We start from the raw sequence: 19,469 nt of genomic DNA on the forward strand, positions 1-19,469 counted from the left end.
TAACCATTTCTTCTCACTGAGGGAATGAGAATCAGAATAACTCCAAGTAAGACCTAGGGGATAGGGCTGGTGTCAACTGTGACTCAGTATTTGGCACATCCAAGGGTAAAAAGACTGACTCACAGATTTGCTCCACATTCTGACCCCATGGTAGTCACAGAAGCAGCTGTTCACTCTTTTCTGCCTTCTCCTCCTTCAGTGCTATTCCATTCTATCAGCCTGTCTCTAAATTCTCATGTTTACACACAGTAAGCTCTCTTGGGTGAAGATCAGCTATTTTATGCTGATGTCCTGTTCCATCCCTTAAAACTGTGGTACCTCCACCCTCTTAACATTCATTCATCATTCATTGACTGCCTACAGAGTGCAAGGCACTAAGAGGAAAGATACAATGATGAATAAGACATGGGCCCTTCCCTGGAGGAGCTGAGAGTGTGTCAAGGATGCTAAAATAAGAATGCCAATAACTAGACACCAAAGGTAACCATCATATGGTGAAAAGCAGATTGGATCTGAAGTCATAAAATCCTAACTCTATTCCTGGAAGGGACTGTGCTTTCTCTGTGTAGAGAACTTGTGCCTCAATTTCCTCATCTGTCAAAGGAGCTAGAGAAGAAAATGGCAAACCACGTTAGTATTTTTGTCAAAAAAAAAACTAGGTTCACAAGGAGTCAGACACGACTGAACAACAATCAGCCATCTAAGCCCCAGCTTTTAAAATTGTCATTTGAGATCTCATATGGGGTCTCATAACTGAATGTGAGGGTTATAATTATGATTTATTAGTAGTGAATACTTGATTTGTATACCTATATACCTAGATGCCTACAAATTTCTCAGATGAAAAGAGGTCACTAGTGGAAAAAGCTTAAGAAGTCCTCATCTAAGCAATCCTTTCATTTACAAGATGAGGAAACTGAGGAGGGAGATAATGAGGGTGGAGTGACTTGCTTAAAGTCACACAGATGGTAAGCTTCAGAATAGGATTGGAATCTCATACTTCTGATTCCAGTGGTCTCTCCAACATATTCCACTGCTTTCAGTCCAAAAACACATGCTCAAATGCCAGTTCTGCTCTTTACTCTCTATGTGACACTGGGCAAATAACTTTTCTTCTATAGATCTGTTTCTCCATCTGTGAAGTGGGGATAAGGGAGGAGTGGTTTGGATTAATGACCCCTAATGTCATAAATCTACAAGTCATTTTGAATGTGATAATTGTACCACATTGGGTACATGGGAAGAATGGGAAGAAAGAGGAGGGAGAGATGGCTAATCCCTGGGTGCTCAGTCTGGAAGAGAGAAACTTTAGCAGAGGCCTAGGGGAAATCTCATGCAGAAAGCATTTGGGGCTGGGCCATTCAGAATTGGCAGGATAAAACAGGTGGAAATAGGGGAGAAGGGCATGTGGAATGAAAGGATCAGCATGAAAAAAAAAAATTAAGCATCCCTCAGTAAAAAAAAAGGAGGATCTAAAAAGTTCATTTTACAATCCAATACTACTTTTCTCTAAATGTCCTGACAATCATTCATTTCTGGTTTAGATTATAGACACCTTTTAATTTACTTAAATATTCATTTATATGAGACAGTGGATCCTGATGTATAATAAGCAAGATTTGATTCCAAGTCATGTTTCTGCCACACATATACTAGAGTATGTGTAGAAAATGCTAAGTCATCCTCTCTATTTCAGGCAACTCTCTGAAGCAGTATAATTTGCAGCTATTGTTGTGATTGTTGTTCAGTCATGTCTGACTCCTTGTGAACCTATTTGGGTTTTTTTTTTGGACAAAGATACTAAAGCGGTTTGCCATTTTCTTCTCTAGTTCCTTTGACAGATGAGGAAATTGAGGCACAAGTTTCCTACACAGATAGAGTTACAGGTCTGGTAACAATAACAACAATACTGAGTAACAAAGTAACAACTTGTAAAATAAATTTTATTGATATTTTTTGTTTCTGTATTACATATTTACATTACCCTTTCCTCCCTTTCTGAGAAAGCCAACACATAAGAAAGAAGAAAATAAAGTTAATCAGAACTAACCAATCTAATTTTTTTAAAAGCCTGATCATAAATATAGTATTCAAATCAAATGAGGTAATAATTGTAAAGCACTTAGCATAGTACCTGACTTATAGTATGTCCTATTTAAATGATGTAATTGTTAGTTGTTATTATTATTCCATACTTATATTCTATCCCTTCCCATCTCTGCAAAAAAGTGGGGGAAGGCGTCTTCTTATATGTCTTTTGGGGGCCCATCCATAGATCATTATATTTCACAGAATTCAATTTCAATTGTTTTGTTTGATTTTTTCCATTTATTTTCCATTTTTGTTGTAGTCATCATGTATATTGTTTTCTTGGCTCCACTTAATTTGTTCTACATCAGTTCATGGAAGTCTTGTCAAGCTTCTCTGCAGCTTTCATATTTGCCTTTTCTTATAGCACAGTAACATTCCCAACTTGTTTAATCATTGTCCAGTTGATGAGGCCCATCCTTTGAACATTAGTATTTGTCTGGGGCATCTAAGAGGCTTATTGGATAGAGCACTGGGCATGGAGTCAGGAAGGCTCATCTTACTGAGTTCAAGTCTGGTTGCAAATATTTCCTAGCCATATGACCCTGAGCAAGTCACTTAACCCTGTTTGTCTTAGTTTCTTTATCTGTCAAATGAGCTAGAGAAGGAAATGCCAACCATTCCAGTATCTTTGCCAAGAAAACTCTAAATGGAATTACAGAAAGGAGGACATGACTGAAAAATGACTGAACAACAATTTATCTTGTGGTGTTGTGTGGCTATATGTTACAGAATATCCCAGGATCCAAAGAATTAAAGCAGAAAGCCAATAAAAGGAAATGGAAAGGTGAAGGCAAACATGAGTTGACTGCAACATATTGCCCAATAAAAGATTGAACGGATGAAGCTAGATAAAAGCTTTTATCAGAGAAGCATCTGACCAGAAAAGGAAGGTGATCTCACTTATGTAAAATTATTAACATGTTCTATTGGGATCCACAGATCTAAATTTCTCTAAAAGAGCCCCCTGTTATATTGTGTAGTCCTTTCTGAGGAGGATTTAAGGGAGGATATGGATAGGAATTCATAGGATGAAGAGTGACAGGATTGCAAAATATACTGCTAGAAGATGTTGAGGGAGCTAGCAGGCAGTGGATTGTTGGAGTCAGAAAAATTCGGTATGCACATTCATGTTTGTGTATGTATGTGGGTATGCATGATGCCCACATGCACACACACTCTTCTAGCAAGAATTGGTACAGGATAAACATTCACCTTTGGTGAACCATTTCCCAGAGGTTGCTTGCTCCAGTCTAGTCTTCTGGAGGCTACCCCTCAAATCAAAAGAAATTTTTCTAAGGAACTAATCCTAGCTGTCTTCCTGACTTCATGTATATGACAGCTTTTAAAAAGATGATGAAGACAAAGACTAAGATGAAGCCAAAAATGAAGGAGAAGAAGGAAAAGGAGGAAGAAGAAAAAAGAAACATTAAATATCCATTGTTCTCTGAAATTTGAATTCAAGGTTGAGATCATAGTTACTTTAAGAACCATGAATGTATTTGGAAGGGAGTGGATTAGGAGGGGGATCTTAAAACAGAACCTGAGGTAGTAGATAGGTGCTGGACTTGAAGACAGGAAGAATTAAGTCTATCTTAGCTATATGACCCTGAACAACTCATGTCTCAAACATGTTCTAGCTGTGTGATCGTGGGCAAATCACTAAACCTTGTTGGTCTCAGTTTCCTCATCTGTAAAATGATGGAATTAAACTAAATGACCTGTAAACACTTTTCAAGCTCTAGATCTATGATCCTATATTTAAATGAGAAGAAAGTGGGAAATGACAGCTTGTTCATCTACCTGCTTTCGTGCCAAAATTTTTCCAAATTGTATAAGACAGATGGTCCTTCAATAAAAATGCTCTCATTTCCAATCAGAGACTCCCTGCAGTTCAGCTGGATGGACTGTGAATCATGGTAAGCTTTGCAGAACACCCCATTAAGAAAATGGGGGAACATAACCTTACATGTAGGTAATGAAATATCCTGATTAATTTTCAAGAGATTGCCTACCAAGCACACAAGAGGCTTTGCTTTTTTGTGTTTGTTTGTTATTCAGTCCTGTCTGATTTTTTATTACCCCATTTGAGGTTTTCTTGGCAAAGATACTAGAGAGGTTTGCCAATTCCTTCTCTAGCTTATTTCACAGATGAGGAAACTGAGGCCATTAGACTTGTGATCTGCCCAGGATCACAGAGCTAGGACATGTCTGAGGCCAGATTTGAACTCTGGAAGATGAACCTTCTTCATTTCAAGTCCACTGCTCTATCCACTGTATCACCTCACTGACTATAGTTTTATTGCACCACTATCTATCTGAGGTAATTAGAAACATCTTGAAGACAAAGATTATTGTTTTTTCTAATCTTTGCATCCTTAACAGTACCATGAATGCAATAGACAATAAATGCTTGTTGAATTAAATTGAATTTAGGCATAGATTTGTCTGTAAACAGGGGGAAAAGTGAACAAGTGAAAAGCTTGTAGAGATCTTCTCCAATTCCATGTTTCTAATATTCTGTGATACATTGTATTTACTGGGCTTCTGGCAAAAGTTTTATTATAACAATATAAAAGAGAGTGGTTCTTTCTGGTCTGGTTGAGGGGAAAAGTTGCCCCAGGTATCTATTTTGGATCAGATTTCTCTGATGTTCTCATTGTTCTGCTTTTGAAAGCTTACCTATCTAGAAATAACTATAAACTGGATTCTCCCATTGTCCAATTTCATTCAAAATTCACACAAGTGAAAAGAAGGGCACCAATGGTCCCAGCTATAGGAACACAGGGAAGAGAAACAGTTCACACATATTGCAATGGAAGTAGATTGCTGACCAATCCTAAGAGACGTGCCAGAGTCTTTTAGAGAGAGCATTTGTGAGGAGATGGGAAGAAATATTGCCAGTTTCAGCAATACCAAAAAATGTACATAGGTTTTTTTTTTCTTTATAATTCTGTGGGAAAGGAGAAAAATTAAGAGAGCTGAGAACAGAAATGGCTAAATGTTTTCTTCCCAACTGTTTGTTATCTGATATGCTGCAGCTTCTTAAAAATAATCTTTCCAGCCTCTTACAAATGAGTGAATTTTGAAAGGCTAAAAGATTTGGTGAATCAGCAATATTGTTGGTCAGTTACCCAAGTGAAGGAGCATGTCTCCACCTCACATTCTTGGACTTGGATATAGCAACTGACAATATCATTTGATAACTAGTGAATCAAATTGTTAGTTTCCACAAACTTGTAGAATTGGGTCAGAGAGTGAAGGGATCAGTCAGTTTCTAAATGATTGGATATGGCCTCTGTCTGACTAACAGAACAAAGAATGAGATCAGTTACCCTGTAAGATGTGTCAGAGTATTGATTGGGTGACCAAAAATGAATATTGAGGAAAGTGAATCTATCCATTTCACTGATACTGGAAGAACATCAAAACAGGATATTCCATATCAGAAATAAAGTTTAAAAATCAAGGAAGATAAACTGAAACCAATTTTCCTGTTCTATGCAGTCTCCTAAATAATTATTGACTCAAAGGAAATTGAAGGGTCAAGAAAATCAATTTTATCACTTATTTACTATGAAGTGTTGGCTCTTTTCACTCACCCTCTCTGCACTTCAATAGAATGCTTACTGTAATTAAGGAGGACACCACTATTTTGGAAGACTTTGAATATTGTGATCACTTGGAGGTGCCATGTTTTTAGGAAGAACATTGGCAAATTGGGATGATTCCAAAAGATTGTAAAGGGGATTGGAAACCATGCCATAAGGGGCTTACTTGAAGGAAATGGAATGACTTAGCCTGGAGCAGAGAAAACTTATTAGGAACATTCTAACTGTCTGGAATCCAATTCAATTCAACAAGTACTTATTAGTTGTCCATTCCGTGCCAGACCCTAGGAGTTGTAACGAGAGATGATATAAATATAAAAATGTAATAATCCCTATCCTTAGGAAGAAGGAGAATATAGTCTATATATTTATAGGTATATTTATATATTTATGTTTATCTAAAACAATATATTTGTACATTATGTTATATAGTGTAATGTTTATATTTATATAATATACTATATTTTAACATTCCTATAAAATTAATTATATTAATAATCACATCTAAAATTTTATATAATTATTAAAATATATTTTAAAATCTATTTGTATAAACATAAAAACAGGTAAATTCAAGCATTTGAAGATTTGTCTCATGGAAGAGGAATTAGACCTTTTTGTCTGAAAAGCACTGGGTAGAAGTTGCAGAAAGATAGACTCTCTAATTGATCAGGACTTATTGGTTTGTTGGGCTTTATAATAATTCATAGGATCATTGATCTAGAAGTAGAAAGAACCTCAGAGGCCATTTACTCCAAGCTTTTCATTTTACAGATAAGGAAATTGAGGCCCAATGTTTCTTGCCCAGGGTCATACAAGATAACCAAAGATCAGAAATAGGATTTGGTCTTCTGACTCCAGAGATAGTAAGCATCTTCCTGTACCACATGGCTTCCTGATTCAAACAATTCCTAAGCAGATCAAGAGGCCTCTGAAGGACCACTTTGTCAGGGATGATGCAGAGGGATCTCCTGTTCAGATCCTAGTTGAATTGATGAGTTCCTGAGATCTCTTTCAGCTCTGAGATTCTGGAATTACTTTATTTATGAAAGGATTCTTAGGTCTAAGTATTCTGTCTTGGATTTTTGAAAAAAAATAGATATACATTGCATGATGATTAAATGCATGAAAACCCAATGAAGTCAGAAAAGACTGATCTTGACACTAAGTTTTTATATCAGCAGATATGATATCAGAGATCCTCTCCAAGAAACAGATTTTTCAAGAGAATCTACTCTTCTAACTTCATTGGATTAAAAAAAAACTTTTAATATTATGCAAGTCAACTCTCAGTCATCTAATAAAGTACTGACTTTATAAATTATCCAAGTATTCTTTCCCTTTCTGGGCTATTCAGGGAGAATGTGTGTGTTTATGTGCATGAGTTTGATGAGGCATGTGTTTTCCCCTGCATTCTCAATTTGGAGAGATAGAGATGGCAATTGGATCAGTGGCCATTCTGGATTTCCATGCCTCTTTTCCCTTCTGTTAGTATGACTGAGCAATTAAACATTTTTATAGAGTCTTTGTCTCTCAAGTTGTTTAAAGCACTTCATACATTTTTAAGGCCCATTCTGGCTGAGGGAAATGAGATTATCACAAACATCTTTGGGAGTAGAAGAGAGGGAAAAAAACCCAGAAGTTGAAAGTCTTGTTCAGTGATTTATATTTTTATAATATATTTTATCAATATTTCTAAAAAAATTAGTTATATTAACAATAATCATATTTGAATATTTAAACAATTATTAAAATGTATTTTTAAATCTATTACAAAATATATATATATAAAAATTCAAGCATTTGAAGATCTGTCCTATGGAAGAGAGATTAGACTTTTTTGTATGAAAAGCAGTGGGTAGAAGTTACAGAAATATAGAAACTCTCTAAATGATCAGGATCTCCAACCAAAAAGCAAGGACTTTGTAATTATTCTGCAATAAGAGAGCATTCTTTTTCTTTCTACACTTAGCAGCTAGCCTCCTTTGAATCAAGCTGATGGCTGGTGCTGAGGATGGTACGGTGGGGAGGCAGAGCCCTTTCACCTTTAGAGTGAACTTTGCCTCTTAACCAACATGTTCTTTTCTTTGCTCTTCTTGCTGTTCTTATCCCAGGGTGCCGGCTGTACTGCGCTAGTGGTGGCTGTGGTTGCCAGAAAGTTGGAACTCACCAAAGCCGAGAAGCATGTTCACAACTTCATGATGGACACTCAGCTCACAAAACGGGTAAAAAGTCTTGGACTCACCTCTGAAATGGAGGAAATTGAAACCACCAAGGAACAATGCTTTCTGCTTCACTCCTCTAAGTCACATCTTATGTAGTCACCCATTCTGGCAATGTGCCTTCGAATGGAATCCAGCTTTGATGGGTCTCTCCTTCCCAACCTTTTTAAAATGGAAAACTCATCCATAGTGGATGTGCTTTTGGGAATTTATTATAATTGAAAATATGTCACCTTATGGCTAAACTGATGGTTTTATAAATTAATTGAGTTACTCCAGGATAATAGCATTGCAGGTCATTACTCAATCAATTAATCCACAAGCATTTTTTAGGCATTTGCTGCGCACCAGACATCATGCTAAGCACTAGGTTTACAAAGTGAAACACAAGTCTCAGAATTAAAGGCAGAACATTAATATTGCTATCTTTTGTCAAGTTACAGTACTTCTCAATATCTCTCCTAGGATACCAAATAATCTTCCTGAAAATTAAATATATAAGCCATAAGGAAAGGGTAGTCACATAATAAGGTTTAATAATATAATAGTTCATAGTAAAGTAATAATAATTAGTATTTAGGTATTGCTTTAAACCTTACAAATATGATTTCATTTGGTCATCACAATAAGTCCAGGAGATAAGTGTTACTATTATATTATGCCTGCCCTCCTCTAGCCCTGGTAGGCTGGTATTATTGTCCCAAGAACAGAAATGTGATGTTTGTTACTACTAATATTTATATAACACTCAAAAATTTCCAAAGCACTTTACATATGTTCACTCATTTGATCTTTACAACAATTCTAGGAGGTAGGGGCTATTTTTAATTTCCATTTTACAGATGAAGAAACTGAGGCTGAAAGAAGTTAAGAGGCACTCAGGATACCAGTAGATATTTGAGGCTGGATTTAAACTTCTGATTCCAAGTCCAGCACTCTATTCCCTCTGGCATTTCACTGTTCTCCAAATGAGGAAGCAGTCTCAGAGAAAGGAAAAGACCAGCCTCATGCCCTTGCCACTACCCTTTGTTCCTCATTAGGAAACATAGCAAAGACTTTTAAAAATATTACTGCAAATGTGCCTGATGCCTGTCTTCAAATAAGACTCATTAAGAGACACAATTCCAGAAATACCCAAATTTCAAAATGATGGCTCATCAAAGCAACATCATCCATTCTTTTTCCCTTTTGGTTTTTTCCTAGTAATGGCTCTCCCTTGTATCTCTGTCAAAGTGGTTAAGTAGGATGACAAAACTGAAATTCTCATCTCTGAGGGAGCCGGCAGATCATTTAGCGCCTTAAGTGAAGCCCAACTCCAACCCAAAATTGTCAAAGAAGAAAATGCTCATTTAGAACAGATAGAAATGAGTCTACCGGGATGACAACAGGCCAAATGATCAAGTCAGGGATTGTTTATTTAATGACAGTTTTTATGACAAATTCTTTAGCACTGCTGTCTGAATGAAGGTCACAAATATGATTTCCTACAAGCTCATCATATTCCTCCAGAATGAACCCCTTTTTGAATTCAGTAACTGTCAATATACAGTATCCAGTCTTTCTTATTTGTTACAGAGGGGGATTTATTCCTAAGCAGAATTTTGATTTAGTACTCTCAGAGACAAATGAGAAAGTCAATGATTTATGTTTTAGAGCAGTGAAAAGATGTGTTACAAACTGGGAAAGAAAGGAGAAGTTGGGAGGGAACAGAAAGGAAAGTGGGGAGAGAAAAAGGGAAAGGGAGAAGGAGAAAGTGGAGGTTGTAAAGAGAGGGAAAGGTTAAAAAAAGGAAAAAGAAATAGGAGAGAAAGAATAAGGAAGAGAAGGGGGAAAGGAAAAGGAAAAGAAAAGGAAAGAGGGGAAGTAGGAGAGGAAGAAAGAAGAAAAGAAGAAGGAAAAGGAAAGAAAGAAAGAAGGAGAAAGGGAAAGAGGGAGAGAGAAAGAAGGAAATGGGAGAAGTAGAGAGAGGGAAAGGTAGGAAAGAGGGAAAGAAAAAGGGAAAGAGGGAGAAAGAAGGAAAAGGGAGAGAAAAGGGAAATAGGGAAGGAGAAAGGGAAAGAAAGGGAAAGAGAGAAGGGAGAAATGAAGGAGGAGAGCAAGAAGAAAAGAGGGGGAAGGAGAAAAGAGGAAAATGGCAGAAAGGATGAGAAATAACACAAAAGGAGAGAAGGAGGTAAGTTTGCCATAGGCCTCTCCAATTTCTATAAACCAGTTTCTCAAGAGAATTTTTCATGGTGCTTGACTGCTTTGTTTTTAATTGTGTTTACTGAGTTTTATAGAACCAACATTGAGGTTAAAAGGAAAAGGTACAGAGAAATATTCTCAGTCTGTTGATATAGCAACTATTGTACATACCATGTCGTGGTGGTGGGCTAGCTGTTGTTCAGTTCAACAAAAGGAGATATTTTATGTGCATAAGTAGTTGCGTCCTTCATAGAAGACTACAAAGGCTATAACTATCTCTAAGGACTGTTGAACATTTAAGTACAGAATCATACTACCTTTCTTCTTCCCCTCAATCTTCTATTCCACATGAATAAGCCATACTCAGTAATTAAGGGAATCTGGAAAGATTATTTGTACCCAAATGGAAATATGCCTGCATCTATTATCCTGTAAAGTCCTTGGGCAAAATCACTTTATTTCTCTCTGATTCTGACTTTTTTTTGCGGGGGTGGAGGGTGGAGGAAATTTTGCCTCCAAACCTTCTCAGAAATAGCTATTTTAAATTCCCTAATCTGAGAGTACCACACCAAGAAAAGGACCTCAGGAAATTGAGTGAATAGCTTTTTTAAAAAATTTATTTACTTTTAAACTAAGGATACACTTGACATTTCCTGTTATTCCATGATCAGTCCTCCCTCAGTGAAGCAGACACCAGACTCGCAGAAAACAAAGTGAATTTCAGCCCTTTTGTGATCTAGAAATCTCTGTGTGTACAGAGGAGTCAGTTGTGAAAATTAAACAAATCTTCTGGAACATAATTATAAAAGATTATGACTTTCTAGTTAATTTGGACATTTTAAAATAACTCCCTAATAGTCTCCTTCAAATCCAGTTACCTTCAGAAAGACAAGAACAAAACTCAAATCAGTCAATATTTATTGAAGCCTTTCTGTGTGCAAGATGCCTTATATAATCAAATTCCAGCCCCCTATGGGGACTCTCAAAGTTGATACCATAATCATAGGACCATAGATTTTCTTAAAGCATCATAGATTTAGAGCTGGGACCTTAAAGATTATAATGTTCAACTCTTATTTTACAGATAAGGAAATGAGAGGGAGGGAATTTGTGACTTGTCCAAGTTCACACAGTAATAAGTGACAAAACTAACATTTTTTTTTCCTCCAAAGAACTAAATAGTAGAAAAGTTCAATAGATAGAAGCTTTTCAAATCAGGAATGACTGGGACTTGAGAACCATCTTTTATATCCTTTAATTGAAAGAAAACCAAATTGATATTCTTTGCCTGCTGCTATTTGAGTTCAATTTGACCTGTTCACAAATGAAGCCTACCTTTCTTTTCCAGAATTAATTCCTTAGTCTATTTTCCATTAAATTCAATTCTTTTCTTGTTTCTGTAAATTGCCCTTTGTGTGTAGATGAAATAATTCACAGATTAAAGAAGCTCCAAAAATTTGGTATATTCATAAAATCTTAGGGGAGAGAGAGAGGGAGGGAGAGGGAGAGGGAGAGAGGGAGAGAGGGAGAGAGGGAGAGAGAGAGAAGGAGAGAGAGAGAGAGAGAGAGGGAGAGAGGGAGGGAGAGAGAGAGAGAGAGAGAGAAAGAGAGAGAGAGAGAGAGAGAAGCAAGGAGAAGGGGGGAGAAAGATAGAAGCAGAGAACTACCTGATCTGGAAAGAAATTTTCATGATATAATAGTAAACTATTGAAAAGTGAAGTAGCTAAGTGAAAGATTCAACAACAGTTGGAAACAATCACCAGGAAATCTATGAAGTAGATAAGTTCTTGTTTAAATACCAAAACCATATGCGGAAAAGTGTAATAATTTATTAATCCTGAAAATGCACTTCCACTGACTGATTTATTCTCCAACCTAAACTCATTCTTGCTCTTACCTTTTTTTTCCTATGATATAGTTTTGGATCTGAATTCAAATCCCACCTTAGACACTTCTGAACAAATTCTCTTGTTCAGGAATCTCATCAGCAAAATAAGAAAAATAATAGCATCTACTTTGCAGGGCTGTTGTGAAGATCCAAAGAGGTAATCCTTGCAACATGGTGCACAAACCTCAGAAGTGCAAACCTATACAAATGCTAGTTGTCATAATGGAAGCAGCTGGAGATATAGCATATAGCGCTGGGCCTGTAATCAGGAAATCCTCAATTAAAATCCAGACTTAGACCTTTGGTAGGGCTATTGTGAGGATCAACCCAGATAATGTCCTTCATATAATAGGAGTTATATAAATATTTATCCTCTTCCTTCATAATGAGTGTTAGATACTAATATCTTTATTAGCAGGAGGAAAATGAATAATTATCTCCATAAAAAAAGGAATAAAGCCATAACTGGGTTGGTCATCAAGCTTCCCCAATGGCACTGATATGGGCTGGAGTTAGAGCTAAGGGCTTTTTGGACGTTATAATAGCTAGCATTCAGGTAGCGCTATAAAGTTCATAAAACCTTCCACCTATATTATCTCATTTGATCTTCACAATATTCCCAAGGTAGTAGTATTATTTTACTGAGGAAGGAATGGAACCTGAGGTTCACACAGCTAGTAAGCAGTGTCATTTGAACTCAGGCCTTCCTGACTCCCCCTTTAAGTACTCTCTCCACTATCCCACCTGGCTTCTAATGGTAACTCCTCACTGGTGGCTCAGGCTGGCGCTCTCAGAAACTTGCACACCTCTTCCAGGTTGCCTTCCTCCTCTCTCCCTGTCTCCATCTTGAGGTTATAGATTGTGAACAGTCAGCAATGCCCCCGGGGCACAATTGGCTGCCCCTTCTCCCTGGGTAAGTTTGCAGACAGCACAGTAGATAAAGCACCAGGCTCATCTTTCTTCAAATTTGACCTCGGACACTTATTGGCTGTGGGACCTTGGGCAAGTCACTTTATTCTATTTGCTTCAGTTTCCTCCTGTAGAAGGAAATGGCAAATCACTATAGTATACCTACCAAGAAAACCCCAAATGGGGTCAGAGAACATGACTGAATAACAACCACAATTCTCCTGGATCAAGTGTACCTGGGCTATTTTGTCCTCTCTACTACCTCCCTGCCTCCACAAAGGGACAAACACTTAATTTGTTGTCCCAGATGCAAGGATTTTTAGTTATGACTCTTAATGAGAAAAACTCTTAATTGATCAGAGATTTCACAATATTAAAAATGTAGAAGAGTTTTAGAGACAGTTAGGTGGCACAGTATATACAGTATTGAGAGTCAATCCAGAGAGACAGAAACAGAGACAAAGACAGAGAGACAGATGGGGAGTTAGAGACAAAGAAAGACAGAGGCAGAAAATTATCTGATCTGAAAAGAAATGATCACGATATGATAGCAAACCTCTCAGGAAGTAGGCAAGTGAAAGATTCCACAACAGATGGAAACAATCACTTGGAAAGTAGGAAAGGCTGAGTTAAAGTCCTGCCTCAGGCATTGATTAGCTGGGTCACTTATGTCCTGTTCCCCACATTTCCTCATCTAAAAAACAGGGATACCAGCATTCCGACTTCCCAGGGTTGTTGTGAGAACCAAATGAAATGAACTTTGTAAAGGGCTCAGCACAGTGCCTAGCACATAGTGAGTTCTAAAGAATGCTAGTTATTATTACTATTATTATTAATACATTAGGCAAGGAATTGAATTAGACAATATTGCAGAGCCCCCCTGCAATTCTGAGATTCTATGCTTCTCTTCTAATTCTTCCAGAATCCTGGGGTCTGTCTTTACTAATGCACAAATTGCCACACCAAGCAGCAAGGTCTTGAATGCCATTAGACCTTCCCACGCTAACTCTGCGATGTTACTGTCATTGTTAGCCTCATAATTATAACTTATTCCTAACCTCTGGGCTAGTATATAATATATATGCAAATGAGAAGTAGAGAGAGTTTTGTCAAGGATCAGAAGAAGAGCCTGGATTCTCTCAAATGCTTAGTCACAGAATCCTAGAATCTGAGAAGTGAAAGGGACCTTGGCAGCTGTCTAGTCTAACTCATGTTGTTATTGTTCAGTCATGTCTGACTCTTTGTGACCCCATTCGGTGTTTTTTCAGCAAAGATATTGGAGTGGTTTCCCCTTTCCTTTTCCATCTCATTTAACAGAGGAGGAAACTGAGATACACAGGATTAAGTGACTTGCTTGAGGTCACACAACCAGTAAATATCTGAGGCCAGATTTGAACTCAGGGAGATGAGTCTTCTTGACTCTAGGCCCAGTGCCTAGACCTGCACCACATAACTGCCCGAAACTAATCATAGGAACCATTAAAAATATTTTTTCTTTTTGAATGATTGAATTATTTTTAAAAAACTTTCTGATATTTTTATTTGGTGGCTGACAAACTTTCAGAGGGAGGAAACATGAAATATCGGAAAAGATAAACAGAATAACAACTCGTGTATACAATAAATCATGTGGAATGTGATGGGAGTATTACCATTCCCATTTTATAAATATGAAAGCAGAGTCACAGTGCTGACTATGATTAGCCCAAAGTTGGAGGAAGGATCTGGATTCAAGTCTTCAGAATATAAAACTAGTATTTTTTTCTGATGAAGTGTTTTTATATATAAGGATTAAAAATTTTAAAAGGAGAGTTTACAAGTTTATAGAGAAATTTTGCTAGAGGTTATAGAGATTGGTACTAGCATATGACTGGGAACTAGGTCTCATTTCTTAGATGAGGACACTTAGCTTAGTGTAGTATAACCTGCAGAAAATATAGAGTGAATCTTGGTTTTTGGTAACTGATATTTGGTAACTCTGTGATTTTACAGAAATAATTTCAACTCTCTGAGACTCGGTTTTCTTATCTGTAAAATGGAAGTAATGACACTGGCAGTATCAGCTTCACAGTGTATGAGGGTGAAGGGTGGGAAGGACAATGATTTTTTAAAGTTTTTAAGACATTATATAGCCAAAACTAAATTGAAACATTTGGGGTTCTGGCATATCCAGGGTGCCAAAATTGAAAGTGTTTCTACAATACTATCTGGAGATCTGTTTCCTCCCCTTAGTAGATGCACACATGCAGGGCACCTCCCCAATATCAGTCATAGAGACCCTACACCGCGGTGGGGAGGAGGGAGAGGAGGCAGAAGGAGTATACTTTTTTCCTTTAGGCAGCATTCCCTACCCTAGCTCCCCTCCTAAACCCAGGCACAAAAATTCCTGGTTATAGCTCTAGCAACAGAAATGTATTGTTATTTGTCACTTTTCCTTTCATGAGCAATCCCTTTCTTTCAGATTCTCTCCTTCCTTTAGTCATCTCCCCCTAAGATTTAGAATTTTCTTTTTTTTTTTTTTAATCCCTCATGGAATTCTCCCAAGAGTCAATTCTCTCCCAGCAGATTCTAAATCTCTTCTTTTGCCTCTTCTCCGCACTCACCCAACACTACACAGTTCTTTGAGTGGACTGATAGGTAGTGATTGGACCTCTTTGGCTCATTTGCAATTCAGAGGGACCTCCAGACTGGCAGGCAACATGTTAAGCCTTCCTCCCAACTCTGGCACCAAATTCTTTCCTCACTTCTCTACTGGAACAAGTGTAAGTCCTATATGGACCACCTATACAGTCTTCAGCTCAATTAAGCAAATTCTAATTAATCACTTACTATGCTCAGGGTGAGGCAGCTAGGTGATGCAGTAGATAGAGCAATGTCTTGGAATCAACAAGATCTGAGTTCCAATAGTCACACATTAACTATGTGTTCTCTAGGCAAGTCACTTTTGCCTCAGTTACCTCATCTATAAAATGAGCTGGAGGAGGAAATGGCAAACCACTGCCTTCTTTGCCAAGAAAATCCAAATGGTGTCACAGAGAGTCAGACAAAACTGAACAACAAATGTGCAGGGTCCTGGGCATATAGATTCAGCGTTCCTACAACTCTCTTAGCCAAGCAAAGAATTGAGTCATAGTGTCAAAGTCCAGAATCCCTGGATTTTTCTAACTCTAAAACAAGCTCTCTATCCGCTACATTGTGCTTCCAAAGTCACTCTCCCTATGTAGGCCTCTGCTTCCTTCTCTGTAAAATAAGAGATCTCTAAGATCCATTCCAGCTCTAAATTCTGTGGTCCTAAATGCCCCCTCCTTTTCTTCCCTTTGCATCCTCTGCCTAACAAGAAAATCCCTTCCCACGGCAGGATTCTGTTGGGGCTTAAGCAAAATTGCCACATAATAGAGATGCTAATAATGGCCTCACTCTGGGTTCCACCAGCAGGGTTCCCTGGAACTGCTCTTCAAAGGTTTTTCACAGCTGTTGGAGGAAATGAGACGCTCAGCTACAAGGTCTAGTATGTCCCTTAATTTCCTCACCAGAGTTTATAGGTGCTGTGTAATGACAGAAAAGCTAGTTCTAATTTCATACAAGCTACCAGGTACCAGTTTCACAAGAGGTAAGCAGAAAGCACATGTGATGCAGGAAATTCTTATTGTTCTCGCTAATAATAGTTCACATCTCTGAATGCTTTCAGGCTGACAGAGCACTTTCTCCACAACTCCATGAGCTGTTATTATGATTTTACAGGCAAGGAAACTAAGGCTCAAAAAAGTTGTGTCGTGCACAGGATTACATAGATAGTAAGCCTCAGAATGGGGATTCGGATCTGACACTTCTCTCTCCCTTTCCAATAAACAGAATTACAGAATTCCAACAAAAAGGAACCTCAGAGATCATCAGATCTAATTCGTACCCAACAAGTGGTCATCTAGCCTCTCCTTGGGGGTGCCAATGAGGAAAAACCCGCTAATATCTCAAGACAGCCTGTTCTACTCCTGGACAATTCTAATTGTCCTATCAGTGTTTGCTTGTATCAGATCTATACATCTGGTCCTCCCTTTTAGGGCTTCCCCTCCTACCCTGGATAGCCAAACAGAACAAATTTAATCTTTCCTCTGGCTGACAGCCCTTCAAAGCTGCTCTGGCCCTTAATTATTTTTAAGCCCTTTGATGATTACAAAATTGTCTTTCTGCATCTTTCTTCAAAATGACGTGGGTGAGCTTATAAAACAATCATTAATTTACATGACAATTAGTAATTGCAATAGCAGTAGGAGGAGTAGCAGTAGTAGTAGTATGGTAGCAATAGTAAGAGTAATAATAGTAGTAATAAGAGTAATTAGTAGTAGCTACTACTGCTATTAGTAGTAGCAACAGCAGTAAGAGCAGTAATAGTAGCAACAATAGTAATAGTAGTAGCAGCAGCAGCAGTAGTAATGATATTATCATTGAGTTAACATTGAAGGAAAAACACACAAAAGAGCCATGGATTTGGAGCCAGAAAATTAAGGTTCAGCCCACATCTATACCATCTACTACCTTTGTGACTTTGGGCAAGTTGGTTACCTCTCTAGATGGACCTGAGCTTCCTCACTAGAAAATGGAAAGGTTGGATCTGATAACAACTAAGATCCTTTCAGAAACCAGAATCCAATATAGCTTCTTGATGCTTGCAAAGCACTTAAGATACTTAATTTATTTGAAATAGTAGTAGTAATAATAAAATAATTAAGAAGGAAGGAAGGAAGGAAGAAAAGGAGGGAGGGAGGAAGGGCGGGAAGGAAGGTGGAGGGAAGGAGGGAGAGAGGGTGGGAGGGAAGGAAGGGAGGGTGAGAGGGAGGGAGGAAAGATGGAAGGGGAGAGAAGGGAAGAGGAGGAGAGAGGGAGGGAGAGAGGAAGGAAGGAAATTAAATAACAAAATCAGATATCATTGAGCACATAAAGCAGGATTTGAACTTCATTTTTCTGACAAGACCTTAGGATCAGTGTTCTTTTCGCTGTCTTCCCATACATGCTTCTTTGGGAAAAGAAATAAAACCGTTTTACTCTCTTCAGGAAGTGATGGAAAGTATAGGAATGAGATTGCTGCACTAGCCCAGGGCTCAGGGATGGGGTGAGAAAGGAGGGTTACTTATTATAGTTTCAGTTTTCCTCCTCTCTCTCCTCTTTCTCCCTTTCTCCCCCTCCCCCCCCATCCCTTACTCTCTCTCCCTCTCTCCCTTCTTCTCTTCCTCCCTTGCCCCTTCCTTTCTTCTTCTCTCCCTCCTTCCCTCCCTCTCTCTCTCCTTTCTTTGCTCTCTCTTTTCTTTCCTCCTTCTCTCTCCTTCCTTCCCTTCTTCTCTCCTTCCCTCCCTCTCTCCCTCCTTCCTTCCCTCTCTCTTTCCCTCCCTCTCCCTCCCTCTCTTCTCTTCTCTTCTTGGCACTTCCTGGAGCACTTCTTTCTGGGCCTCAGTTCCCTCATCTGTAAATTGGGTGGATGGTGATGTCCAGATGACCTCTATAACCCCTTTCAGCTCTAAAAACTTATGGTTCTATGAAAGAACCTCTACTTATTTGTTGGTTAAAATCTGAGGGCTTGAGGCATTTTTGGTTGTCCTTCCTCTGAATTGAGGAAGATGCTATTGGTGGAAGGATTTCTTATTGTTAATCAGTTGTTTCATGCCTGACTCTTTATGACTCCATTTGGGGTTTTCTTAGCAGAGATGCTAGAATGATTTATCATACCCTTCTCCAGCTTATTACAGATGAGGAAACTGAGGCACACAGGGTTAAGTGACTCACTCAGGGTCACACAGCTGATAAGGCCAGATTTGAATTCAGGTCTTCCTGACTCCAAGTCCAGCTCCCTATTCACTGAAAAAGCAAAATCAAAGGGACCATGGAACCCCTCTTCAGCAACCTTGTCTTCTCTTCATGTGACTTCTCTGGACTCCACAACTATTTTCATATTTTCAGCCATGCCTTCTGCATTTCCAAAGAGTTTCAAATACATTTTGGAAATGGAAGCACTATTTGCAAAAGCATCTCTCCAACCCTGGCTTTTATGGAGTCTCCCAACCAACCTGAGGATAAAGGGCTTTCATTCAAAGACAAAACCTCCTCATGTCTCCCCTGAGCCCAAGAAGGCCGCCACTGACTGATGTGGAATCACATCTACTGCTGAACTGGAAAAGCTGTCTGCAGTTAAAAGCCTATTTCTTCTTCCCTTATAGATATCGATCCACTTAGATTTGTGCTAGGCTGTTTTCTAGCAATTAATTTCTAAGATAGCAACCAGCACTTTCCTTTAACATTACACTTTCTTAAACATATTTGCACAATTCCCCTTACGTGCAAACCAACAATAACAACAAAAAGAATCGAATACTTCTAATGAAGTGTTTGCAGGGCTGTGATTTCCAGGAAGGGCATCCATCACCAAATGTTAGCCAATTCACCCTGTTCTCTCAAATCTTCCTAGGGTAACCGGTGCTCACCAAAAAGCACCTGGGCCCACTGGAGATAACTTCCCAAATATGCATTACCAGGATTTTTGTAGAAATCAGCAGAGTTCTGGAGCCCCCACTATCATTC

At 38.4% G+C, this 19,469-nt stretch overlaps 1 protein-coding gene across 2 annotated transcripts in view; it reads left to right on the plus strand.

Annotated features, from left to right (window-relative positions):
• Positions 1 to 19,469, plus strand: part of KCNN3 (potassium calcium-activated channel subfamily N member 3) — a 299,637-nt gene that overhangs the window by 258,001 nt on the left and 22,167 nt on the right. For both annotated transcript variants that reach the window (XM_051993926.1, XM_051993927.1), the window contains one exon: positions 7,814 to 7,924. In XM_051993926.1, coding sequence (XP_051849886.1) covers positions 7,814 to 7,924 — 111 coding nt within the window. The remainder of the gene's footprint in view (positions 1 to 7,813; positions 7,925 to 19,469) is intronic.

This window comes from Antechinus flavipes, chromosome 4 (genome assembly GCF_016432865.1).
Source record: "Antechinus flavipes isolate AdamAnt ecotype Samford, QLD, Australia chromosome 4, AdamAnt_v2, whole genome shotgun sequence".
Classification (NCBI taxonomy): Eukaryota; Metazoa; Chordata; class Mammalia; order Dasyuromorphia; family Dasyuridae; genus Antechinus; species Antechinus flavipes.